The sequence below is a fragment of the Bos javanicus genome, chromosome 7 (assembly GCF_032452875.1).
Source record: "Bos javanicus breed banteng chromosome 7, ARS-OSU_banteng_1.0, whole genome shotgun sequence".
NCBI lineage: Eukaryota > Metazoa > Chordata > Mammalia > Artiodactyla > Bovidae > Bos > Bos javanicus.
The window spans coordinates 1,749,599-1,776,540 of NC_083874.1; the positions used below are offsets into that span (position 1 = coordinate 1,749,599).

The 26,942-nt window shown below is 41.1% G+C and overlaps 1 protein-coding gene, 1 long non-coding RNA gene and 1 other non-coding gene across 4 annotated transcripts in view; 1 reads left to right on the top strand and 2 right to left on the bottom strand.

Moving 5' to 3' along the window:
- The window catches only part of RUFY1 (RUN and FYVE domain containing 1), a 66,281-nt gene extending 39,674 nt beyond the window's left edge, over positions 1 to 26,607 (bottom strand). The window contains exons 1-6 of one of the 2 annotated variants that reach the window (XM_061421298.1): positions 26,323 to 26,607; positions 12,961 to 13,134; positions 11,493 to 11,610; positions 7,321 to 7,422; positions 5,611 to 5,734; positions 556 to 617 (exon numbers count right to left, since the gene is read on the bottom strand). In XM_061421298.1, coding sequence (XP_061277282.1) covers positions 556 to 617; positions 5,611 to 5,734; positions 7,321 to 7,422; positions 11,493 to 11,610; positions 12,961 to 13,134; positions 26,323 to 26,578 — 836 coding nt within the window. In that variant the 5' untranslated portion in view covers positions 26,579 to 26,607. Of the gene's footprint in view, positions 1 to 555; positions 618 to 5,610; positions 5,735 to 7,320; positions 7,423 to 11,492; positions 11,611 to 12,960; positions 13,135 to 13,312; positions 13,375 to 26,322 lie in introns of those variants that run through there. The other variant, XM_061421299.1, reaches the window with a different exon arrangement.
- On the top strand, positions 13,456 to 16,227 carry LOC133250289 (uncharacterized). Its single transcript, XR_009737292.1, has 2 exons — positions 13,456 to 15,252; positions 15,483 to 16,227. It is a non-coding gene; the product is annotated as an uncharacterized LOC133250289 (long non-coding RNA).
- On the bottom strand, positions 15,639 to 15,768 carry LOC133252227 (small nucleolar RNA SNORA11). The gene has a single exon (XR_009737851.1). It is a non-coding gene; the product is annotated as a small nucleolar RNA SNORA11 (small nucleolar RNA).
- Positions 26,608 to 26,942: the final 335 nt, after the last annotated feature.

A 26,942-nucleotide genomic window follows, 5' to 3' on the forward strand; every position in this document is an offset into this window, starting at 1 on the left:
GTAAAACAATGAAAGACAAATACCTTATGCTCTTACTTATATGTAGAATCTAAAACAAACAAAGACAGAACCAAGCTCACAGATACGGGGACTGGTGGTGGTTGCCAGAGGTTGGGGAGTGGGGGAGAAGGTGAAGGGGGTCATAAGACACAAACTTCCAGTTATAAAACAAAGGAGGCTTAGTGACGCAACGTGCAGCATGATGACTATAGTTAAGAGCATTTTATATATATAGTTAATATATATAATCAAGTATAACTAATAACTATAGTTAACAGTAAAACTGCATATTTGAAAGTTGCTAAGACAGTAGATCCTAAAAGCTCTTGTCACAAGAAAAATGTTCTTTTGTAACTAACTATGTTAAGGTCATGGATGTACACTAAATGTACTGTGGTGATCACTTTACAATATATATAAACATCAGATCATTATGTTGTACATGTGAAAATAATATAATGTTATATGTCAATTACATCTCAGTTTTTTAAAAAGTTGCATTCTTTGCTAGAATTTCATTAAAATCATAAGAGCAGCATACAATGCAGAACTTACTCTTTGCCGCCATCTAGATCCTGCACATCTTTAATGTAGAGAGAAAAATCGATCACTCCAACCTGATTGAAAGAAAATGCACCAGTTTAAATGAAAGATAATTTCCCCACTTTCCACAAACCTTACTATCTTTAAAATTCATGGTGTTTATTGCTTATCTCCTTCCTAAACAGTCAGTTAGACGGATGAGCTTAAAGTAGCAATCAAGCAAACAAACCGAAAGAAAAACAACCCCATCATCTTCTAGAAGAAAAACTTACTAAAAATCAGAATTCGAGGGAATATTCTCAAATTTTACCACTTAATAATGATTAGTTTTTCTGTCTTTTGACAAAGATCAACAAAGTTCTTTGGGTACAAAGTGATAAAAAAAAAAAGAGAGAGAGAGAGACCTGGATCTTTAAAGTGGTGACCTCAACTGATAACTCTGACTCCTTCTTTCCCCAAGTTGGGATGAAAAGGTCCAGTCAGTATTTCAGGGAAAATTCTCTGCTATAGGGAACTAGGGAGGTCCAAGATCCCTCAACATCTCAAAGTTAGGTGCTTTGTTCAGAAATAAAGCACTTGAGAGAGAGTGAATGAGAGCCCTAGCCTGCCACCACTGACTCTGGTGAAAGTGAAGCCATTCCTTTGAAATACAGGATAATTGGGTCCATCAATACAGAAATATTTAAATCAATCACATTATAGCCATACTGCAGAACCCTCTGCAACCATAACAAAGAACACAGGGAATGAAAATGTAATGAAATGAAGAAAGCTCCAGGATAAAACTGTAAGTCAAAGAATACTATGTACAGCATTAACCCCACTTATATATATATAGTATAGCAACCCCACTCATGTTAAAAGCCAAAGCTATATGTGACGTCTTTTGCAACTTCTCTGTTGCGCCTCCCACCAATCTCCATTCCCAACCCTTGAACCTGGGTGGCCTTACTACCTGTCCAAATGAGCAGAAAGCAGCAGGAAGGAGGCTGTGACTTTTCAGCTAGGTTAACAAAGGCAGTACACACTTCATCCTGGCTCTTTCCCTTGGGCACATGCCTCTGAAGTTCTGAGCTTCTATGGGAAAAGTCTGGCTACCTTGAGGCACCACGCTGGAGACCATGTGGAGAGACCAGATGCAGACAGAGATGCCCAGGAAACCCCTGCTGCTCCAGCGCCCACTCACTGACCTTCTCAACTCAGAGGGCAGTGACAGCACATGCCTTCAGCCACTCCAGTCCTAGCCACCAACTGCCTATAATCACAGGTGTGCTTCAGAATCAACTTGCTGAAATCAGCTAACCATCAACTATGAGTGATTGGTATTTTTAATGTGACTGTTAATTTGTTACACTGCAATAGAAAGCCAGAAAAGATTTAGTCAGAAACAAAAACCTATGTACACATAAATGCATAGAAAAAGTAGTCCCTCAAGTTTTCACATTACCTGTGGGGACAAAAGCGGGACTGAAGGGGGAGGAGAAAAGGGAAGCTTGAATTTCACTTTTCACTTTGCATGCTTTTGTAATTGCTTAATTTTTTTCAACAAGCATGTACTTCTTCTATAATAGAAAAAGAGTAAAAAAAAAATATACATTTGCCTGGAAAAAAGGAAACAATAGAAAGAATGAGAAAGAATTAATACCCAAAGTAGAAATTAATGGACTAGAAGACAGATAAAGTCCTCCTCCCGAAGCAGAAGTGATGAGTAAAGAGCAAGATCTGGGTTTCGAGCTCAACACAGTAGACGAACTCTGTCATGTGTACAATATTACAATTTGGAAATGTGAGATTTTAAAAAGCTGCAAGAAAATACTCTCATGCAACTAACAGCGGAGATCTGAATGAAATAAATGGTTTCTGGAAAAATATAAATGACTAAAGGTTTTTATAAGGCTGGCTGCTGCTGCTGCTGCTTAGGAAACCAATGAACTGACCAAAGCTATGCAAAAAATAGAAGTGGTCAGAGTATGCAGATTATAAAGAGCTGAAATGGTTATACCAGCAAGTTTTAACAAACATTTAAAGAAAAATAATTCTTGCTATAACAAACTTTTGTAGAAAATAAGAACGAAAAGAATATTATCCAGCTTATTTTATGAGGTTATACAATCCTGACACTGAAAAGTTACAAAGACAGTATAGGAAGGGAAGATTCAGACAAGTGTCTCTTATAAGTAGAAACACAAAAATCCCAAATAAACCACAGACATTAAGTCTAGGAGTACACTAAAAGTATATGTACGATGACTAAGTAAGATTTATTTTAAGAATGCAGGAATAATAATATCACAATAGGAAGCCCAACAATTATTTCAATTATAATTATGGGCTAAAAATGGATATGACATCTCAATAGATGCCAGAAAGTGCTGGATAGCATTCAATATTCATTTTTTTTAAATTAATTTCTTTATTTTAATTGGCGGCTAATTCCTTTACAATATTGAGGTGGTTTTTGTCATAGGGTTTGGGACGGGGGCACACATGTACACCTGTGGCTGATACATGTCAATATTCATTTTTAAATAAAAATGCAAAGTTAGAAGAGAACAGCACTTTCTAAACACGAGAAAGAGGATCTCTCAGACAGCAGCAGCAAATACTCATGCTTCCTAGTGACATGTAGGAGGCATTATGTTGACGATAAGAATAAGCCAGGGGCTCAATCACATCTATTATTTAATAAAAATCCCAGACAAATTTTCATTTTGGAATCTGACAAAATAAATGATGTTCAAGGTCATCGGGCAGAATGGAAAACGGGACAGCCTCAACTAAATCTGAAAATGTTGCATAACAAAGTAGGTAGGAGGTGAACTGCCAGAGCATAAAACACACTATACGGCTTTGGTAGTTAAAAGACTATGTTACTAGCATAGAAATAAAAAGATCCAGAGACTAAATAGAGAGTCTACAAATAAGCCCCCTGAGTATAATGGATATTTTAACACATGATAAAGGTGGAATTTCAAATTAGTAGGCAAAATAATAATATTTGATACATGATACTGGAAACACTGGTTCACTGCTGTACTTATGTAAGAAATCTGGATTTCCACTTCATACTATGTCAAAAAGAATGACAGGCAGATTATTTACATGTAAAATATATACATGTGATTTAAAAATTAAGTTAATTTTTAGATGTGGAAGGACCTTCTAGGCACAATAGTTTAGAAGGTATAGAGGAAAAGTCCATTAAATACGACTGCATGGGGAAAAAAAAAAGGTCTATAGAGAAAACAAACCCCGAGAGAGCAGAAAAAAATTTTTATAACAAATATTCTGACAAATGGTAAATATCCTTATCTATAATAAAGAAGTGGAAAAAGATGGAATATTCAAAAAAATGGGCAAAGGATATGAACAGGTGAACCACCAATGGTTTGTTTAATGTTTGTAATACAAAATGAATAAACCTTGTATGATATTTAAATAAAACATGAAAAAAAAAACCAAAACAACTCCATCATCCTAGTTTTCAAAAACACAAATTTGAGATGAAGAGTTTTTTCTGTCTGATTGAAAAAGACCAAGAACGCTCTCATGCTTTCACAACACTCATGCAGAACTTGTGCAGTCTGACACAGCAATCTCAAAACTTATCCTAAGAAAACAAAAGGACAAGGCTTAAAAACAAGTATAAGGATATTTATAACACTGTCAGTATAACATGAAAATGACTTACATTAATAAGTATTGGTTAGGGAGGGAGAATCAAGAAGGAGGGGATATATATATTATATATACAATTATATGTATATATATATGTAAAGTTATGACTGATTTGTGTTGTTGTATGGCAGAAAACAACACAACACTGTAAAGCAATTATCTTTCAATTAAAAAGTATTGGTTAAATAAATTATGGTATATTCATAAAATGGATGTATCTCTTGACATCAAGAGCTATGTGGAACACATTGTTAAATAAAGAAATTGCAAAATGGTGTTCTTGGAATAATCACATTTTGGTTTAATGAAAAAAAAAAGCTCCAAACATCTGTCTGTGAGATACAAAGACACACACACACACACTCACACCTTTTATTCATGTGCTGGAAGGATATATCCCAAAATGTAACACTGAATCAGCTGTTTCTGTGTAATGGGACAATATGTGATACTTTGTTTCTTTAAAAAAAAACTTGTTTATATTTTTTGAAAAATATTCAACAGGCCAGAACAAGAAAACTACTGGGGGAAAAAAAGCAGCTGATCTGGTCATGGAGGGATTGGGGAAGCTTTAGATTCATGTCCAAACATGTAGTGGGAAGAAGGCGGGGCAGCGGTCCAGCCACAGTTCCTGATGCCCTGAAGTGGGGTGGAGGTTAGGGCGGGGCAGACTGTCTGGATTTAGTCTCCAGCACCTGGAGCTTAGGCCTCAGCCCTGGCTACTGGCTTCTGTGCAGGAGGAAAAGCCCATCCCAAGAAGGCTGTCTCCAGCAAGGGGCACTCTGCACCTCACGGCCTGAAAGTTCCTGCTCCGTTTTACCATCTGACTTTCCAAATCTCTCCTGAGTCTGTTCTCCCACTCCTCATGCAGACTTGTCTGCCCCTGACTTCCTGACTTATCTGCTTCATGTTTCTGCATTCCCCATTCTTGGCTGCTTCTAACTCATGACCCGCATGGTTGCTAGCTTCAACTTTCTCAGTCTCAGACCTGACCATTTCAGTGTACTGCCTAAAAACCTCCCATGGTTCCCAAAGTTCCAGGGACAAAAGCTGAAGCCTCTAACATGGCACTTGCGATGTAAAACCTGGGCCGGCCTCCACCTCCATGTGACTCACTGGGCAGGCCGCGTCCTAGCCATGGAGAACCATTTCCCGTTCCCAGACATGCCATGCTCTGTGTGTGTGCCTCTGTGCCTTTGCCCGAGCTATTTTTCGCTCTTCCCCAGGACTTTTGCCAGCTGTTCCAGCTTTGATCCAGCACAGCACCCTGCACAGCCCTTTGCCAGATACCCCCTGCCATCTGCCCCTTCCTGCACACGTCTGCAGATCCAATGTAAAATCCCTGGCCCAAATAAGACATTTGATCTCGAGTCAAAATTCCCATCTTACCTGAGAATCCAAGTCTTCTCCTTTTAAGCAGAGGTTGGCATCAAGCACGTTGAGTCCCACCAGCAGACCAACAATCACTGTCCCTTCTTCCTCCATCATTAATGCCTCAGGCTCATAGAACTCACTGAAAGAGATGGATACGACAGAACACCTTCACCACCCTTCTACTGGACCTCCTGACTTTTCACCTCTTAGCTCGTGGCCTGGCTGAGAGTTTCACCAGGAGCCAGAGGCTGCCTTGTGTGTATTCCCTTCTGCCTTTTATTCCCTCTCTCACTTTAAGTTCTGTGATCTCTTCTCTGGCCTATTCTCTCTTCCTGGGGCTTAGAACGGACCCCTCCCACCTCTGGTCTAAGGTTAACTTCTCTGGTTGGACCCTGGAGCCCAGCTCTTCTCATTAGGCCCCTGTGTTCCTAAACGCCACTCTGTCCCTCTTTCCACCTGGCTGCTTCCTTCGTCTTCCTACGTGAACTACTGCTACACTCACGTTCATGTCAACATGAAGTGCAATCCTGCGATCCCCACCCCCCTGACCCAGAACAACACTCTTCCCTCTCCCCTGTGTCCCAGGGAACATTGCCTGCTTTGACTTCCTTCCCTCCCAGTCCCCCGGGCCATGTGTAGTGAGGCTCCATCCGTCACCGCTCTGGTCATCAGTGATTAGCTAATACACCAGCGTGTGTGTGAGTGCATAAGAACTTGTTATCTTCAGAATTAGTTGTTTATTTATTTATTTATTATCATTTTATTTTTGGCAGTGAGCCATGTGGGATCTTGGTTCCCAGACCAGGGACGGAAGCTGTGCCCTCTATAGTGGAAGTGCGAAGTCTTCACCACTGGACCGTGAGGGCAGTCCCAGAACTAGTTGTTTAGAACAAAATCCGTACCTCAAAGTTATTCAGTATAACGGTCAGAGAGGAGTACAAGGTATGTAAATTATTTGAAATCAGTATTTATCATGAAAACATTTGTTCAGTAATAAGCCATGACTTGAAAACAATTGAAAATTTTGGATGATAGGCCATACTGTAAAAGATATTTTTATTTCAGTTAGATAAGAACATTAGCTCTATAAAGATTTTTTCCTCAAAAATTCTCATATCATAGAGAAAATTCCTCTTATAATGATTTCTTTCGTCTATACAGTTATAAATATAAAAAATGAACCCAGTCATAAATTTACAGAGATAGTTTGTCTTTACTGATGCCAAGAGATATAAAAGTTTACAATTTGAATATGGAATCCTAAAATAGGTAATCTAGGTATGTTCTCTTATAAAAAGCAGGGTCTTATAATTTAAAATTGCCCACTGAATCTAGTTCAAGTCATTTCCCCCCTATTATCACCCAATCAAATACTATTTTGTTGAAACTTAATGGAGTATGCTGTCAGTTACCTGATCTTAGGTATTTTTGAAGAATTATCTTCAAAATGAAAATATGAATCTTCATTAATAAAGACTTTCAGACATCAGTGCTCAAAAAATAAAATTCTGCTATTTTAAAAGTAAGCCACAGAATAGTTACACTTCATAATAATCTGAATAAAAACTGTACAGGCTTGTTCAGGTTTTTGCGTTAACATCTTACAGAGAAACATGAATGAACCATTTGGCCAAGTCAATACATTCTTATTTTAATTCCTAATGATGTACAAAACTATGTTCTAATTACGAAGCAAAAACTAAGCGAAGATAGGTGATGAAATACCTCAAGAGATTTTTATTGTCTACAAGCACTTTCAGATAATCTGCTAGTTTCTTCTGCATGAGTGCAAGATAAAGCCAAGCTCTGCCCCTTCCCACAGCTGTCCTGTAATTCAAACAGAGGATCAGACTATTAAAGCATTACAACAACAAAAACAAAGGGAAAAAAGCCAACTTAGCCAGGGAGAAATATATTCACACACACACACACACACACACAGACACACACACATACACGCACGCTTGTGAATGCAAAGCTGCCCTGGGGGTTGCGGGAACACTCTGGGAAGGCTGAGGAAATGGCTCACTGCATTTTTTTCGGGACTGTTTGAAGTCTCTATCATAGGCATATATTTCCCTCCCTCCCCCTCAAAAAAAACAACCACAACAAAACCAGAAAAATATTTAAGCCAGAAATATATGATTTCTGGAACAAATACAATTAGATAAAACTTTGCATGTATTCATACATTTCACAGGAAGCCAGGAAATATCAGGTTAGATTGTCTCATGGATAAACATTCTTTCAAAAGATGAATATAGAATACAGTTATTAAAGTACTGAACTCACAAGATTTCTAAGGCATTAGCTTGAAATTTACTACATCAAGTTTATTTCTGACACAGTAAAATACACATAATATGAAGTTTACCACCTCATCCATTTTTAAGTGTACTGTTAGCTGTTAGGCACATGTTGTGCAACCAGTCTCAAAGGTGCAATTTTGAAAAGATCTGTTTTAAAAGAAAGAAAAAGCCTCCCAAATATAGACCTAGCACTATTTAAGGAAAAAAAAGTTACTGTTCTAAGCAGAGTAACTGCATGTGTAATGTCCAAGAGAGTATTAGAGGTACTGCTGTAATCAATACCTGCCTCAAAGGGCTAGAAGGCACCCAACTTAATATAAAAGGCTTTGGATTCCCCCCACCTTTCAATAAATGATGTGAAGTTAGAGTAAAAGAAGAAAAGAAATAGGAAAAATGCACATCTACATGTCCTGCTTGGTGGGAGTACAAACTGGCACAATTCTTCCAGCAGGCAATTTAATGCCAGCCGGTTATCAAAGTTCTGCATCTAGCAAGGTAAGGAAGTAATTGAGGATGTGCACAAAGATGTGTGTTGGGGGTGGTCAGCACTGCAGTTTGGACAATGAGGATTTGAAGACAACCACAACTCCAGTACTCTTGCCTGGAAAATCCCATGGACAGGGGAGCCTGGAAGGCTGCAGTCCACGGGGTCACAAACAGTCGGACACGACTGAAGTGACTTAGCAGCACAAAGCCCAAAGTGGGAGGGGCTAAACAACAGAATGCTGTGTGCTCACTTCAAAAACAAAGTTGTGGATGAATATTTAATATGGAAAAAGGCTTAAAGTCTACTATTAAATGGGAAAAAAGCTACAGTATGTACAGCTTAATACTTGTTTTATCCCCAGTTCTCCTTCTCTGTTCATTAATATGCTGCTCCTAGTTAAGGTTCACATCCCAAGCATTTTTCTGCATTGGAAATAAATGTTCTTATTTTCCTTCCCTTCTTACAAAAATATTAGTATGCTACATATACCATTTTGCAACTTGCTCGTTTTACTGAATATCTGTTATTTTGAAATTCTTTCTGTACACAGGAAATTTCCTGTTCATGTTTTCATAGCTTTAAGGTGTTTCACTACTGGACTGTGCCATGATCTATTTACCTAGCTTTTAATCTGCTGCTAAGTTGCTTCAGTCGTGTCCGACTCTTTGCGACCCCATAGATGGCAGCCCACCAGGCTCCCCTGTCCCTGGGATTCTCCAGGCAAGAATACTGGAGTGGGTTGCCATTTCCTTCTCCAATGCATGGAAGTGAAAAGTCAAAGTGAAGTCGCTCAGTCGTGTCCGACTCTTAGCGACCCCATGGACTGCAGCCCACCAGGCTCCTCCATCCATGGGATTTTCCAGGCAAGAGTACTGGAGTGGGGTGCCATCGCCTTCTCCAGTTTTTAATCTAGGCCATTTCTAATCTGCTGCTGTTACAAATGATGCTGCAACAGACATCTCTGTACATGTGTCATTTTCACGTGTTAGGTCTATGAGATAAAACCCCTAGAAGTAGAGTTACTGGGGCAAAAGGTAGATGCGCTGGTGGCTTCGGTGGTTAGTCCATGAGGACTGCAACAGTGATGCCACTGGGGGAGGCAAAGGTGAATCACAGTAGAAGCTTCTTTATTCGTCTGTCTGACTCTACAAGGATAATGACCAAGATATTAATTGTAGCTTTGTTTTTTCTGAGCAGTAAGCTAACAGAAGCATCTTTTTTGCTTGTTCTTATTTCCTAATTAAAAATTATGTAATAAGAAAAAAGACTGTTTTTAATTTCCAAAAAAGTAGAGAACCTTGTCTGTTGTCTGGGTTTACATGCCAATACATGAAATCGTATTTGTTGTGTAACAGTATGTTTAATAGTGAACCATGATATGAAAACAATGTAAAGTTCTGGGTACTGGGCCACACTGTAAAAGACATTTTTATCTCACTTAGACAAGGAAATTAAACTCCAGAGAGATGACTCTCAGGACTCAAAGTCTGTCCTGCAAGTTTCAAACTACCTCAGAGCAAACAGTCTCTACTCTCCAAAAAATACTAATCATAACTTCCAAAATCCTGTAGAAATTTTAGAACTTGTGCTCCTGTTTAATGAAATGGTAAAAACACTGCAGCTGTTTATGGAGCAAAGCCAGTAGTCTTCTCACATGGCTCCCAAAAAGGCTACTACTCCAGAGGCATCAAGAAGAGGGAGTCACTCTGTATTTCCTTTTTGGCAGACACAGGGAGGATTTTGATACTTCAACTAGTTGCTTGTTCAGCATCCACAGGGTTAATAAGGGAACAGAAGCAGTGAGTTCAGCTGACAAGAAGCTCTTTGTTAGCATAACAAGACTTCGGAAATGCCCCTGTGCCTAAGTGGAAATAGAAGCGTGAGTGCAGGAGAAGGCAGACCCCTGCTCCACCCAATCAGACCACCCAAGGACAGGGTCTCTAGAGGGAGTGAGCTGGCTGGAAGGGATGGACAACAGGACCATGCACAGAACAACTGAAGAAACAAGGCAGATGTGGGAGGCTCGTGAAAGTGAAAAGCAAAAGGGTCAGTTGCTCAGTCGTGTCCAACTCTGCAACCCCATGGACCACGGTCTTTTGCCCATCCAATTTTCCAGGCAAGAATACTGAGTCGGTATCCATTTCCTTCTCCAGGGGATCTTCCCACCCAGGGATCGAATCCACACGTCCTGCATCGCAGGCAGGTTCTTTACTATCTGAGCCACCAGGGAAGCCCAGGAAGATCATGGCTGGTGGGGGTGGTGGGGTGGGGTGGTGTCACCAAATAAATATATGAAAGTTTGTCACCTGCTATAGGCGAAAGCCTTAGGTGGCACAGGCCCACAGGGCTGAACCCAGGTCAGAGACAGAAGGCTTAAATCCTATAAACGCGTGGGGTTCAGCAGCAGATGAGTTTAGCAAGATGCAGAGGGTTTCAGAGGCCAGGAGACCTGTGTTCTCTTCCTGGTTCCACCACTTAGTTGCCGAGGGACCTTGGGCAAGTTACTTAACCACTCTGAGTCTCAGTTTCTGCACTTGCAGATAAGAACACCAACAGCTTAGCTCCTAGGGATTTGTGGATGATGAAATGAAATAATGAAGTGCTAAGGCATTGTCCTTAGCACAATGCCTGGCACTTGGCAGGGCCTTAGTCAGTGGTGGTGGCTAATGTAATTACCCTAAAATGGAATAGGCTGGCTCTGCAGGAGAAGGTCAAAGAGAGTCTGGACAGTTAGGTTCCTTGTGGAAGACTCTGCAAGGGGCTCTGGTATGTACCCCAGGATCTCCTTCTCCTCCTGTAACTGCTCTTGCAGTGACAATACCTTTTCATTACAGAACCTTGTATGACAAGCAGGAATTATGGTCCTCATTTTAAAGAAAAGGAAACTGAGGCTCAGAATGGGGCAAATTTTGCTCAAGTTTATGTGGAAATTGAGCAGCAGAGCTGAGACTAAAGTCTAAGTAAAGTGTGGCTTGTGCTATAGTTTGTTCTAAATTAGAAGATGCTTTATTAGCAAGGAATTGAGAAGTGGATAAATAGAAGGGAGTTTTTTTTTTTTTTTTTTTTTAAACATCAAATTGATGTAACTACTTCTCACTCACTTTAATTCTGGTAGATTTCTGACACTAGTGGCTATATCTGATGCTTCTGGACAAAGTTTCTCCACCAGCTCCAAAGGACCAAAGAAAGATTTATTTTGGCCAATAAAACTCTTCTTAACTAAAAGGGAAAACAAAAGTATTATTCATAAGAACAGTTTGCAAAACGTCTTCAGGGGCCCTCAGTCTCTCTCCCAAAAGCCAAATGAAAGCTATGGAGCTGCACTGCTTATTCCTTCTGATTCAGTCTTGGGGACTGGGAGAAGCCAAATACCAAATGAGCTCTCCCTGCTTCTGATGACAGGGTTTCTCTGTCATACCCATTATGCTCCCTCAAGTATTTATTGCCCACAAAATAAAACAAGTGCTCAAATAATCATCTATGAAATCCTTGCCCTTTCTCCCTCTTACCTGATGCCAAAGTCAATTCTTGATGGACTTTGTCAAATCATCATCACCATCCCTCATCTGAATTGCTGCAAGAACCTCCTAATGGGTTTCCTTGCTCCTAATATTGTTACCACCCCACCTTTCTAATCTGTTCTCCACATGGGTGAAAGGTTTTTTTAAAAATGTAGATCTTATTTTTCCATGGCTGAAAATCCTCCAAATACTCATGAAATAAAATCCGACTCCTAACTTGACCTTTAAAGGCCGATGTTATCCAGCCCATCCCAACTACCCTGACCTCCTCTCCTCCTGTTGGCATGCCTCACTTACCTGGTGTCTTCCTCAAACCAAGGTTGGTCCCACTCAAGACCTCTGCACCTGTTTTGTTTTTCTAGAAAGGCTCTTGCCCCAAACCTTTGCACAGTTGACGCCTTCTCTCCTTTAGCTCTCAGCTCACATTTCACTCCCCAGAAAGACGTTCCCCTTTTACCCTAACTGGAAAGATTTTCCCTTGATTCCCTCTATCTTTTAACCACTCTTGCATCCCTGAATTAGTAGCATTTTGCAACTGTTTTGCTTCTGAATTTGTTGTCTTATCTCCTCTCTAGAACTGTGCTGTCCAAGGTAGTCACTAGCCACAAGTGGTACTGAAATGTAGCCAGTGCAATTGAGATGTGCTTTAAGTGTAAAATACAGTGGATCTTTAAGCCTCACCTTAAAAAGAATGTAAAATATCTCACTAATAAGGTTTATACTGACTATATACGTCAAAATGATACTATTTTGGCTATACTGGGTTCAATAAAATAAATTACTAAAACTTCATGTGTTTCTTTCTGCTTTTTAAAAACGTGGCTACTAGGATATCAGAAATTACACATGTGGCTTGCATGGCATTTCTACTGGACAGCGCTGCTCTATAATGTCATGTCTTGTGGGCAGGGATCTTGTTTGTTTTGTGCACAGCTGTTATCCCAGCACCCAGAAGAATGTTTGGCATTGAAGATGCTGAGCGAAGTCAGCCTGAATTTTCACGCCCTGGAAGCCCCCCGCCCCACCCCGCCCCACGGCCGCGGCTCACCTCTCAGCCCATGTTTGAGGCAATGCTCCAACACTACAAAGAACTGCTGCAGGGGGGCATGATCTGCATCCAGGCTGCGGCCCAGGCTCAGGGCAGACTGGAGCAAGACCTTGATGCTGAGTTTCATCATGTGCATCAGGTTGACACGCTCCTCCATCATCTGGCCCTTGGAAGCTGTAGAGTGGAAGCAGGGACAGCTTCGTTAGCGCACTGAATGTAGTCCCGGGTGAGGAGGCTAGACGCAGAACAACAAAGGGAAGACCCGTCGGCTGGTCTGCTCTGAGCACTCACGTGCGGATTAACTGGAGTTCTCAGCCAACCGGCCCCTATCCCCGGGAGGTCACAGCCTCACCCGGGCGGCTGAGGCCGTGGGTCAGTCTGCAAGGCTTCTCCCAGGTAGCTCCGCGCGTTGCTACGGCGACGGCCCTATCAGCACTCACTGCGATTGGTGTCTCCCACGCCCTTATTCCATTTTCGACCAATGGAACGATGCATACTCCAGAAAGCCTTGCCCTAAGCTAGGAGGCTTGCTGGGAAAGTGCTTCACCCCCTCTCGTTTCTATTGGAGGAGTCCAGCTCGAGGCCACGCCCCCAGAGCTCGCGGGCGCCATTTTGACTTCTCTGCCAGGAGGGAGGTAGCGGCTTCCGGGCTTGCTTGGGGTGGGTCGTATACTAGCTAGAGGGATTCCTGAGCCAGCTGTTTTGTCTGTGAGTGCCACCCGGGGCATTCGGGGAAGCATCCATTCCTTGGTACAGGGCTCAAATTCTCGTTGCCCTTCTTTCGTGCACGATTAGTGCACTGTTTCACACTTCTTTTGTAAGGTAAAACCATTAGAATAAAATGCAAGCACTATAAACTGGTACAGTTAATAAAAGTTCAATCATTCAAGGTTTTTTAAACTTTATTTTATTACTATTATAAATAATTATAAAATACAATGTGCTAGAAGTTTCTTTGTATTCATTAATTGTATTTACACTTAATAACCACTGGAGTTCAGCAATATTTCATTAGATTATTTTTCATTTTGTTAGGTCAGATTTCAGTCCTCCAGTCTCCTCTGTTAATGGGATTCTCCAGGCAAGAATATTGGAGTGGACTGCCATTTTCTTCTTCTCCAGGGCATCTTCCCAACCCAGGGATCCGAGGCCCGTCTCTTGCATTGGCAGGCAGATTCTTTACTACTGAGCCAAGAGGAAAGCTCATTTAATATGTAAAAATGTATAAAGGTGAAACAAAATTTTGCGAAAAAGTCTACCCTTAGTTAATTTTTTTGGGGGGCGGGGAGAATTTTTTTTTTTTTAAGTAGTTGTAAGTTTACAACAAAATTGACAGGAAGGTACGGAAATTCCCTTCCCTCACATGCATCTGGAGAAGGCAACGGCAACCCACTCCAGTACTCTTGCCTGGAAAACCCCATGGCCGGAGGAGCCTGCTGGGCTGCAGTCCATGGGGTCCCTGTGAGTTGGACACCACTGAGCGAGTTCACTTGCACTTTCATGCATTGGAGAACGAAATGGCAACCCACTCCAGTGTTCTTGCCTGGAGAATCCCAGGGATGGGGGAACCTGGTGGGCTGCCGTATATGGGGTCGCACACGACTGAAGCAACTTAGCAGCAGCAGCTGCACATGCATCAGTTCAGTTCAGTCGCTCAGTTGTGTCTGACTCTTTGCGACCCCATGAACCGCAGTTCACCAGGCCTCCCTGTCTATCACCAACTCCCAGAGTTTACCCAAACTCATGTCCATCGAGTCAGTGATGCCATCCAGCCTTCTCACCTTCTGTCATCCCCTTCTCCTCCCAGCATCAGGGTCTTTTCAAATGAGTCAGCTCTTCACATCAGGTGGCCAAAGTATTGGAGTTTCAGCTTCAACATTAGTCCTTCCAATGAACATGCATAGCTGTTATCAAGACTGGAACTTTTTTTTTTTTAAATAAGGATGAACTGCATTGTGGAGAAGGCAATGGCACCCCACTCCAGTACTCTTGCCTGGAAAATCCCATGGATGGAGGAGCCTGGTAGGCTGTAGTCCATGGGGTTGCTAGGAGTTGGACACGACTGAGTGACTTCCCTTTCACTTTTCACTTTCGTGAATTGGAGAAGGAAATGGCAACCCACTCCAGTGTTCTTGCCTGGAGAATCCCAGGGACGGGGGAGCCTGGTGGGCTTCTGTCTATGGGGTCACACAGAATCGGACATGACTGAAGTGACTTAGCAGCAGCAGCAGCAGAACTGCATTGACACATGATAACCAAGGTCCCAGTTCATCCTCTATGTTCACTGATGAAGTAAGTAGTATTGCACCTTCTGTGGGTTTGGACAAAAGTATAATATCATTATAATGACATTGTTATAATGTCAAAGTATTTTCACTGCTCATAAAAACTTCTGTACTCTGTGTATGCATCTCCCTGCTAACTCCAGGCAACCATTGATCTTTTTATTGTCTCCATAGTTTTGCCTTTTCCAGAATGGCATTTAGTTGGAATCTATTTTTCTTTTTTTTTCTCCTTGACAGGTTCAAAGCCTTTTTAAGACCACTCATGGCCGATACATGCATGACCAGAACGGCTCTAGGTCACAAGCTCCCTGACTAAGTACTGCAGCTCTTCTTCCAATATCAAGCCCTGTCCCACTGGTCCTGCCCAGCAGCCACATGGAGGTGAACAAGGACACAGTTTGGATATTTGTTCATTGAAACACTAGAAGTTTTGTGCCTCTTGTCACAGTGAACCCAGATTCCTATCTGGTGGGCTATAAACAGATGAGCCATTTATTTAGGCCCTCTGCTCTACGTGCAACCCAATCCATGACAAATTCTTACTGAGTGACCTCTCAAGCCTAGGAAACTGTCACTCTGGAAATTAAAACTATTATAGACCCTCAAACTATAACCTAGTTCCAGCAGGAAAATAAGCCCTGGCTGGTGCACCCCTCTCTCTGCACCAATGCCACCTTTTGGTCTTTTAAATGTTTGCCCCTTGGATTGGAGGATGGGGTGGGAAGTATATGGTTGTTTACCAGTTGTTCATTATATATGTTAAGCAGACTTTCATGTTTATTGTTTCCTAGTATTATTTCTATGACTTGCCTGTTAAATCTTTTAACTTTCTTGATTTGTTTGCTTTTGTCTTATGGGTCTGTGTATTGTGGATATTAATCCTTTGTTTACCTGCTTTCTTTCATCAGCAATAATTAATATGGATATATAGTTAAAAAGAGCATATATGTGTATAGCTAAATCAAAAAGGATGATACTATGACTCTGAATTTATAATACAAGTATTAAGTAAATACGAATGAGACTCAAGACAGCCTGGGACTGAAAATTCCAAATTCTCAGCAAAACCCAAGAAGACAGCTACTGGGAAAGAAAAACTGGTCTAAATATTTCATCTTGGTTTTGGAAAAAGAAAAACAGATTTTAAGTAAAGCATCTGGGTGGGGATGGTATATTTTAAATATTGAGAGACTCCTATGTATTATTTATAAATTTGAAAAGTTTAATGAGATGGGTGATTGGGTGCAATCTCAAAAAGGCAGAATGATCTCTGTTCATTTCCAAAGCAAACCATTCAATATCATAGTAATCCAAGTTGATGGCCCAACCACTAATGCTAAAGACGCTGAAGTTGAATGGTTCTATGATGACCTACAAGACCTTCTAGAACTAACACCAAAAAAAGATATCCTTTTCATCATAGGGGACTGGAATGCAAAAGAAGGAAGTCAGGAGATACCTGGAGTAACAGGCAAGGTTGGCCTTGGAGTACAAAATGAAGCAGGGCAAAGGCTAACAGAGTTTTGCCAAGAGAACTCACTGGTCATAGCAAACACCCTCTCCCAACAACACAAGAGACGACTCTACATGTGGACATCACCAGGAGGTCAAAAATGAAATCAGACTGATTATATTATTTGCAGCGAAAGATGGAGAAACTCTATACAGTCAGGAAAAACAAGACTGGGAGCTGACTGTGGCTCAGATCATGAACTCCTTATTGCCAAATTCAGACTTTAATTGAAGAAAGTAGGGAAAACCACTAGACCATTCAGGTATGACCTAAATCAAATTCCGTATGATTATACAGTGGAAGTGACAAATAGATTCAAGGGATTAGATCTGATAGATAGAGTGCCTGAAGAACTATGGATGAGGTTCATGACGTTGTACAGGAGGCAGTGATCAAAACCGTCCCCAAGGAAAAACATGCAAAAAGGCAAAATGGTTGTCTGAGGAGGCCTTACAAATAGCTGAGAAAAGAAGAGAAGTGAAAGGCAAAGGAGAAAAGGAATGATATATCCATCTGAATGCAGTTCCAAAGAATAGCAAGGAGAGATAAGAAAGCCTTCTAAGTGATCAATGCAAAGAAATACAGGAAAACAATAGAATGGGAAAGATTAGAGATCTCTTCAAGATAATCAGAGATACCAAGGAAACATTTCATGCAAAGATAGACACAATTAAGTACAGAAATGGTAGGGACCTAACAGAAGCAGAAGATATTAAGAAGAGGTGGTAAGAATACACAGAAGAAATACACGAAAAAGATCTTAATGACCCAGATAACCATGATGGTGTGATCACTCACCTAGAGCCAGACATCCTGGAATGTGAAGTCCAGTGGGCCTTAGGAAGCATCACTACGAACAAAGCTAGTGGAGGTGATGAGATTCCAGTTGAACTATTTCAAATCCTAAAAGATGATGTTGTGAAAGTGTGGCACTCAATACGTTAGCAAATTTGGAAAACTCAGCAGTAGCCACAGGACTGGAAAAGGTCTGTTTTCATTCCAATCCCAAAGAAAGGCAATGCCAAAGAATGTTCAAACTACTGCCCAATTGCATTCATCTCACACACTAGTAAAGTAATGCTCAAAATTCTCCGAGCCAGGCTTCAACAGTACATGAACCAAACACTTGCAGATGTTCAAGCTGGATTTAGAAAAGGCAGAGGAACCAGAGATCAAATTGCCAACATCTGTTGAATAATTGTAAAAGCAAGAGAGTTCCAGAAAAACATCTACTTCTGCTTTATTGACTGCACTAAAGGCTTTGACTGTGTGGATTACAACCAACTGTGGAAAATTCTTAAAAGAGATGGGAATACCAGACCACTTGACCTGCCTCCTGAGAAATCTGTATACAGGTCAGGAAGCAACAGTTAGAACCAGACATGGAACAACAGAGTGGTTCCAGATTGGGAAAGGAGTATGTCAAGCTCGTATATTGTCACCGTGCTTATCTAACTTCTATGCAGAGTACGTCATGTGAAATGTCAAGCTGAATGAATCACAAGCTGGAATCAAGATTTCCAGAAGAATTATCTATAAGCTCAGATATGCAGATGACACCACCTTTATGGCAGAAAGCGAAGAAGAACTAAAGAGCCTCTTGATGAAAGAGGAGCATGAAAAAGCTGGCTTAAAACTTAACATTCAAAAAACTAAGATCATGGCATCTGGTCTCATCACTTCATGGCAAATAGATGGGGAAGTAATGGAAACAGTGAGAGACTTTATTTTCATGGCTGCAGAATCACTGCAGATGGTGACTGCAGCCATAAAAAACACTTGCTCCTTGGAAGAAAAGCTATGACCAACCTAGACAGCATATTAAAAAGCAGAGACATTACTTTACCGACAAAGGTTCATCTAGTCAAAGCTATGGTCTGTATGTAGTCATGTATGGATGTGAGAGCTGGACTATAAAGAAAGCTGAGCACCAAAGAATTGATGCTTTTGAACTGTGGTGCTGGAGAAGACTCTTGAGAGTCCCTTGGCCTGCAAGGAGATCAAATAGTCAATCCTAAAGGAAATCAGTCCTGAATGTTCATTGGAAGGACTGATGTTGAAGCTGAAACTCCAGTACTTTGGCCACCTGATTCAAAGAACTGACTCATTGGAAAAAAAAAAACGCTGATGCCAGGAAAGATTGAAGGCAGGAGGAGGAGGGGACGACAGAGGATGGGATGGTTGGATGGCATCACCGACTCAATGGACATGAGTTTGAGCAAGCTCCGGGAGTTGGTGATGGACAGGGAAGCCTGCGGTGCTGCAGTCCATGGCGTTGCAGAATCAGACTCAACTGAGCGTCTGAACTGATCCTTAAAGAAGATACCAATCCCTAGGCTATAAACGAAGTCTAGTGGTCTTCACATGGGAATAAATACGCAGGAAGTCCTGCAGAGGGCTAGGCAGGTCCAGATATTTTGAGGAACTTGATTTTTAGATCTCAAGTTTCACAGGCACTCTTTCTTTACCCACTCTACAGAAGAATCACAGTTCACTCCTTGTCCCGTATCTTCCTCCTGAGGCACTGACCTGAGGTACAGAAATTGCCACATACCAGATAGGGGTGAAGCTTCCTTTGATGATTCATCAAATCACTAAAAACTTGAAGAGATTCCAGTCTTTCACTTGCTGAACTTAGTTAAAGAAACTTGATCTTGGGGGAGAGGAGTGGTTTCTACCCGTCTGCTGGGTATCCTGAATTTAGAAAGTTTAAAAAAAAAATTTATCTACAAGTAAAAATGTATGTAATTCTTTTTGGTTGGTCTCAATACTTATTCCTTGGATGTGCCATTAACTTGATGGACATGTTCTCTAAATGAGCCAAACTGCAGCCCTTGAAGAACACGTACACTAACTCTTTTTTATGCATTCTGGCCACATCTTGGCATATGAAACCCTAGTTCCCTGATCAGGGATCAAACACGTGTCCCCTGTGGTGGAAGTGCTCAGTCCCAACTACTGGACCACCAGGGAATTTCCTAAAGTCTTTCTGTTAAAACATAATGTATCGGCAAGATGTGATGATATAAGCAATGTTTAGATGTCTCCAACCATTTTGAGTGTCTAGGTTAACAACAAAGTGAAAGAATTATAAGGCATAATTATCGTTTGATAGGTCTTGGTAAAGCCTTTTTTGGAGAACTTCCCTGAAAGAGAAATATCTTTAATGTTTGCAAGAAAGGTGATTTTCATTCGAACAAAATGAAAATCTGAACAAAAAATTTTTTGATCAAAAAAATGTTTTTAGATCAATGCGATTTGGGGCATATAACTTAGAAGGAGTTCAAAGACCTGAATAACATTACTATAACACAGTTGTCCATTTCATATCTGAGTTACTTTATTGTACAGGAGAAATTAACACAAGATTGTAAATCAACTGTACTGAAATAAAATATTTTAAAATGTTTGGTAGAATTTACCAATGGGGGGAAAACAAACCAACCTGTCCAGTTCTATTTTTTATTTATATGAGTCAGAGTTCTCAAGGATCACATCTATAAAAAACCCAAAAGATGGGAATAAAATTGATGCTGAGTTCCATCACATTTACATCAGTAAATCACGTATATTCATCTGCATTTTTTAAATTAAAAACAAAGACACCATTCAGTTCATTAAGAGAAGTAATTCCAAGAAAAAATTATGTATAATTACTTATAAAATTATATTTGTATCCCTTTAATCAACTTAGCATTACTAATAATTTTAATGGTAATTCATTATAGAAGAAAAAATTTTTTATACACTCAGAGCTTTAGTCACAAGAAAAGTTTATTATATTTTAATTAATTTACATATTTTTTTCTGAGATGTATGATAGGATGACCAATAAAAAAATTTAAAACATACATTAAGTGGCTTGGAAATTCAAGGAATAAAGGGAAAAGTGTAAAATTTATAAATATTAAATAATTTTATTATTAATTTATTAACAAGATAGATGGCAGAGTTATCAAGTTGTTAAGGTATTGATCACTTGATACACTTAAAATAATGATACAGTGGTTTTATTTTAAAAAGTCAATTTTTACAATAAACCAAAAAGTTTATTGAAAATTATGATGAATTTTATGTATCAACTTTAAAAGTTGAAGATTTTTTTTAGGGGGTCATGTGAACAAAAAATGTGAAGACTAGTGTTTCAGGAAGTGGCTCCTACAGTCATTCCTGGGAACACAGTAGTGTTTTGCAGCCATCTCATCTATTCCCCAGTTAGGTTAGTCACCAATTCCCATTCGAGCTCAATTTAGAGTCATGGAAAATTTGATTGGAAGGATCTTTGTTTCATTTCTCCATATTATTAGCTTTGTGACCTTGGCTAAGCTATTTACATCTCTAAGCTTCATTAATAATAGTTCAACACAGCACACAGAATATCATAAAATTCTACACTTATCGAATTGCCAAGTAAATGGTCTGATCAGGGATCTGGACCTTGACTGTTACAGAGGGGCTGAGCCTGTAACATAAAAGAGTGACCCAGTGAGAGGAAAAGCTGGAGAAGACATAAAGACACCTTGCTAGAGGAATGCTAACTGATCATGTGTGCCAGATGGGAGTCAGAAGAAACTGGGATCTGGATTTTTAATAGAAAACCTGGTAATTGGCTAAAAAAAAAAAAAAAAAAAACTAAATGCTTTTACACTGTGCAGGATGTGAAAAAAAAAAAAAAAAGAATGCAGCTACCAGCACAAACATCTCAAAGGGCTGCCAGTGTGTTGTAACCTTGGTATAGAGAATACATATTCAGGAGAGTGGGCTCTACAGATTTTTTTTATTGGGTTCTGAATTAAAGAGAAGTAACGAGTCTTTATAAATTTGAGTTTTAGTTTTGATTAGCCCTTTGGTGTCTCAAAAGATCTTATAATACAATATGGTGTTACACTGTACTGACAAGAAAACCATTTTACACTTTCCTAATTTTCCAGATTTTTCACTTATCATCTCAATGGCTAACTTAAGGAGTTCAGCAATATGAAATGAAAAAGGCATTGTACTTCATTTTGGAAGGAGGCATATTACTTTGTGCAGTGGAGCTCTCATACGTGGAAAATAAAATTTGCCATTGGAAGACAACAAAGAAAGGCATAATATAATATCACTTACCTAATGGCAAATATATATCTAAATACTTTTAAAATTAAAGAGTGACTTCTTCAGTGAGTTTTGTTATTCATCCTTTAGAAAAAGAATACCCCCAAACCAAACAACTACAGAGAATACAATCATTGTGGCAAACTGCGCTGCCAGACCCCATGTGGGTTAACATTTTAATACAAGTCATTTCATGACATTCCACAGCATCTTTCTTAAACCTAGATCACCACAAGAGCTATCTGGCAAGAGTGCTGCTCATATTCAGTCTCTGCTCCTCCACCACTCCCACTGAACAATCTCTGACCTCACTGCTTTTGTAAGCAGATAAGCAGATCAAAGGAAAGGAAATGAGCCAGCCCTGGCTGGAGTGGTGACCACTATCTTCTGACCTGCTTTCTGAGGCCTCTGCAGAGCGTGCTACCTGGGTTTCAGTTCCGTTTCCCCATTCCCACTCCTGCTCTATCTGATGACTTAAAATCTGGCTTACCACTGGGAAACCAGTCACATAGCTCATGCCAGCTGTTCCCCACCCTTTCGCCCTCAGTAAGCCATGCTCACAACTTTTGCCACATTTCAGTGGCAGTTGTTTACTTAACTGACTAAAAAATCCATATGTATATATTACAGCGTATTACAACATTATTTAAAAACATCAAGGTGTTGAGGTGATGTAACTAAGCACTGGCTTGAGAGGAGGCTTGTCTTGGTTCAAGTTCTGGCTCTGCCATTTCTAAGTAACTTGGTCAATTTACTTTTTAATTCATCCTCCCTCTTTATAAACAAGGAATAATAATGGCATCTATCACATGGGGCAGGCTACATGAGTGGAGGCATGAAGTCCACGACTCCTTCCCATGCCCCTAAGGGACTGCAATTTCCTGCAGGGATGCAGTTCCCATACGGTTGGGTGGGTGAGAAGTCCCTGCCCAGTTCCTGCCTAATGTGCCGTGGTGCTGCCAGCCTGCAGCAGGCCAGTGGACACGTGGCCCTGCCCTGAGAGTCAAACGGCATAACATCAACCCTCCCTGGGGCAGCATGGTCATGCAGTATGTCAGGGACAGGTAGGGAGAAGCCCGAGGGAAATTCAATGGACCTGAGTGGCAGAGAACCTGTCCCACGGAGACAGTGGGAGATGGGACCACACAGGAGCCCAGCTCCAAGGCCCCACACCTGCTCCTTTGTCCCATGAGACTTCACTTAACACAAATTTAAAGATAAGAGTTTCTATCGTGGGTACTTTTGAGGGCCTGGCCCTGTGCAGTCATACTGATTAAAGCCTGCACTTCATGAACATCATGAAGCCAGTTCAGCTATCACCTAGGATTACTGTCAAGATGAAATGAACTAATATATGTACAGATTTAAGAATAATATCCGTTACCTAGGAAGCACAATATAAGTGCTGCTTATTATTTATAGCATTACCATAAATAGAAAAGTATTTTTCAAATATTTGTTCAACAAATATTATTCCGTGCTAGGCACAGTTCTAGGCACTGGCACATTTCCTCGCCAAACAGCTAACATTATTTGCTTACTAACAAGCCTCTAAGAAGATCTCGGGCCTTGACTCTCTGGACTGAACACCAGTGGGTGGGCATACAGTCAAAACGTGTAAAGGTGGCAATTTAGTGGGAACTAGATTCCTGAGTTAAATAGGTTCCTTCATTACCTTCTAGTCCTGCTTTCTATTGCCAGAGACATACAGTTTCCTATCTCAAAACAAGTGAGATTTTAAACTGTAAAAATCTTTCCTAGCCATTGAAACTATCACAACTCACTATCCGTGCTTTTTACATCAAATATACACTGGATAGGATGGAATCAAGAAGCCTTAAAGGCACACTGTAATACGTTAGGGGGTACTTCACAGTCTTTAGTGAGCTCTGCCCCATAGCACTATGATGAAATGTTCTCAGTTCACAATCCAGTACAGTAGCCACTCGCTACATGTAGATTACTGAACCACTTAAAATGTGGCTGTTGTGACTGAGGAACTGAATTTTAAATCGCTAAACATCACATGTGGGTAGTGGCTATTGTACTGGTTGGCAGAGCTCTAAATATCTGGCTTTACAGGACTTTCTAAGTCACACTCTACCATCATTTAACGTTTCCATTCTTACTCATGTGCTGAAACTATTCTAGATGACAAAGGCTTAAAAGAGTTGATGATAAGAGATCATTGAAGGCTATAAGAACTTTGTGAATCACAAAATTCCTATTTTACAGACTGGAAAATGTGATGACTTGCCTGTATCATACAGCTCGTTGGTTGTAGTGGTCGTCTGGAATTAGAATGGGAAAGACTAGAGATCTCTTCAAGAAAATTAGAGATACTAAGGGAACATTTAATGCAAAGATGAGCACAATAAAGGACAGAAATGGTATGGACCTAACACAAGCAGAAGATATTAAGAAGAGGTGGTAAGAATACACAGAAGAACTATACAAAAAGATCTTCATGACCCAGATAACCACAATGGTGTGATCACTCACCTAGAGCCAGACATCCTGGAGTGTGCAGTCAAGTGGGCCTTAGAAAGCATCACTACGAACAAAACTAGTGGAGGTGATGGAATTCCAGTTGAGCTATTTCAAATCCTAAAAGATGATGCTGTGAAAGTGCTGCACTCAATATGCCAGCAAATTTGGAAAACTCAGCAGTGGCTACAGGACTGGAAAAGGTCCGTTTTCATTCCAATCCCGAAGAAAGGCAATGCCAAAGAATGTTCAAACTACTGTACAATTGCACTCATCTCACACACTAGTAAAGTAATGCTTAAAATTCTCCAAGCGAGGCTTCAACAGTACTTGAACCAAGCACTTACAGATGTTCAAGCTGGATTTAGAAAAGGCAGAGGAACCAGAGATCAAATTGCCAATATCTATTGGATCATCGAAAAAACAAGAGAGTTCCAGAAAAACATCTACTTCTGCTTTATAGACTATGCCAAAGCCTTTGACTGTGTGGATTACAACAAACTGTGGAAAATTCTTAAAAGAGATGAGAGTACCACCAGACCACCTGACCTTCCTCATGAGAAATCTGTATGCAGGTCAAGAAGCAACAGTTAGAACTGGACATGGAACAACAGACTGGTTCCAAATTGGGAAAGGAGTATGTCAAGCCTGTATATTGTCACCATGCTTACTTAACTTATATGTAGAGTACATCATGCAAAATGAGAGGCTGGATGAAGCACAAGCTGGAATCAAGATTGCTGGGTGAAATATCAATAGCCTCAGAAAGGCAGATGACACCACCCTGATGGCAGAAAGTGAAGAAGAACTAAAGAGCCTCTTGATGTAAGTGAAAGAAGAGAGTGAAAAAGTTGGCTTAACTAGGATCATCGCATCCAGTCCCATCTCTTCAGGGCAAATAAATGGGGAAACAATGGAAACAGTGAGAGACTATTTTTCTGGGCTCCAAAATCACTGCAGATGGTGACTGCAGCCGTGAAATTAAAAGATGCTTACTTACTCCGTAGAAGGAAAGCTATGACCAACGTAGACAGCACATTAAAAAGCAGAGACATTACTTTACCGACAAAGGTCCATCTAGTGAAAGCTATGGTTTTTCCAGTCGTTATATATGGATGTGAGAGTTGGACTATAAAGAAAGCTGAGCACCGAAGAACTGATGCTTTTGAATTGTGGTGATTAAGACTCTTGGGAGTCCCTTGGACTGTAAGGAGATCAAATCATTCAATCCTAAAGGAAATTATTCCTGAAAATTCACTGGAAGGACTGATGCTGAAGCTGAAACTCCAATAGTTCGGCCATGTGATGTGAAGAACGGACTCATTGCAAAAGACCCTGATACTGGGAAAGATCGAAGGCGGGAGGAGAAGGGGACGACAGAGGATGAGATGGTTAGATGGCATCACCGACTCAATGGACATTAGTTTGAGTACGCTCCGGAGTTGGTGATGGACAGGAAGGCCTGGCGTGCTGCAGTCCATGGGGCTGCAAAAAGTCGGACACGACTGAGCGACTGAACTGAACTGAACCGGAACCCTCGCCCTCTAAACTCCACCTGGTGTTCTGACTCCGCGGTGAGTCAGTATGCGCCGTCAACAACTAGAGATGTGAGCTGGCATGGAAGTTTGAGATTTAAAGCAGAGAAAAGTACATTTTCATTTCCTAAGTAAGTCCTTTAAAAATAAATAAGTACTAACTAAACTTAAAGCCGTCCAGTTTTTAGTATAAAGGTCACCGATGAGAATAAGAATGCTGTCTGGGGCACACCGTACGAAGTGAAATTGCTCCAATCTCAGGCCACCCACGCCCAGGTATTTATCTTGACTCGGACGCACGGTGTAAAGAAAACCGACGAGTAGTTGCGCGTGTTAACAACCTAACAAGCTGAGTCAGTTAAACAGTCTTGCCAGCCTGGCACCCAAGGCAAAACAACCACCTGTCTGATGGAAAGCTCACGCAGCGTGCCCGGCCGGAGCCTACCTGCGCGCACTACGTCGTCCGCGCCGCTTTCCGCGCCGCTCAGGCTCGCGGCCGCGCGCAGCGCGCTCCCGCAGCTGGCCGACAGGGTGCCTGTGGCTCTCCGCGCCAGGGTCAGGATGGGTGCGGACCAGCCTTTCGTCGCCCTCCGCAGTTCGCCTGGGCCCGGCACCTGGCTCCGGTCCACGATTTCAAAGTCTTCTCCCGGTTCCGGCCCCGGCTCCTGCTCCGGCCGGCAGCCGTGGTCCCCGTCAGCCATTTTGGCCGTGTCACGTGCCCTCGGCGGCTGACTAGCCGGGCGCGCGGGAGGGCGCTTTTACGTCCTCGCTGCTCGTTTTCGTGTTCGCGCCGGGTTTTCTTCCTCTTTACGGTTCTACTCTCCTTTCTTTCAGTTTAGAAAAGCTCGGGAAGGCGCAAGTCACACGTTCTTATCAGCTGGGGGGACTTGTTTCCGTTGAAGTTCCTCTTGGGTTTTCTCCCTTTTTCGTCGTTCCTCCTATCTGGCTTAAAACAGAGCCCCAAAGGCCGTAGTTTTCTTTGTGAAAGAATTCCCTCTTTTAAATTTTCATTTCATATTTTGCTTTGCTTAGCCATTATTCTGCGGTAGTTTTCAGAACAAGCCC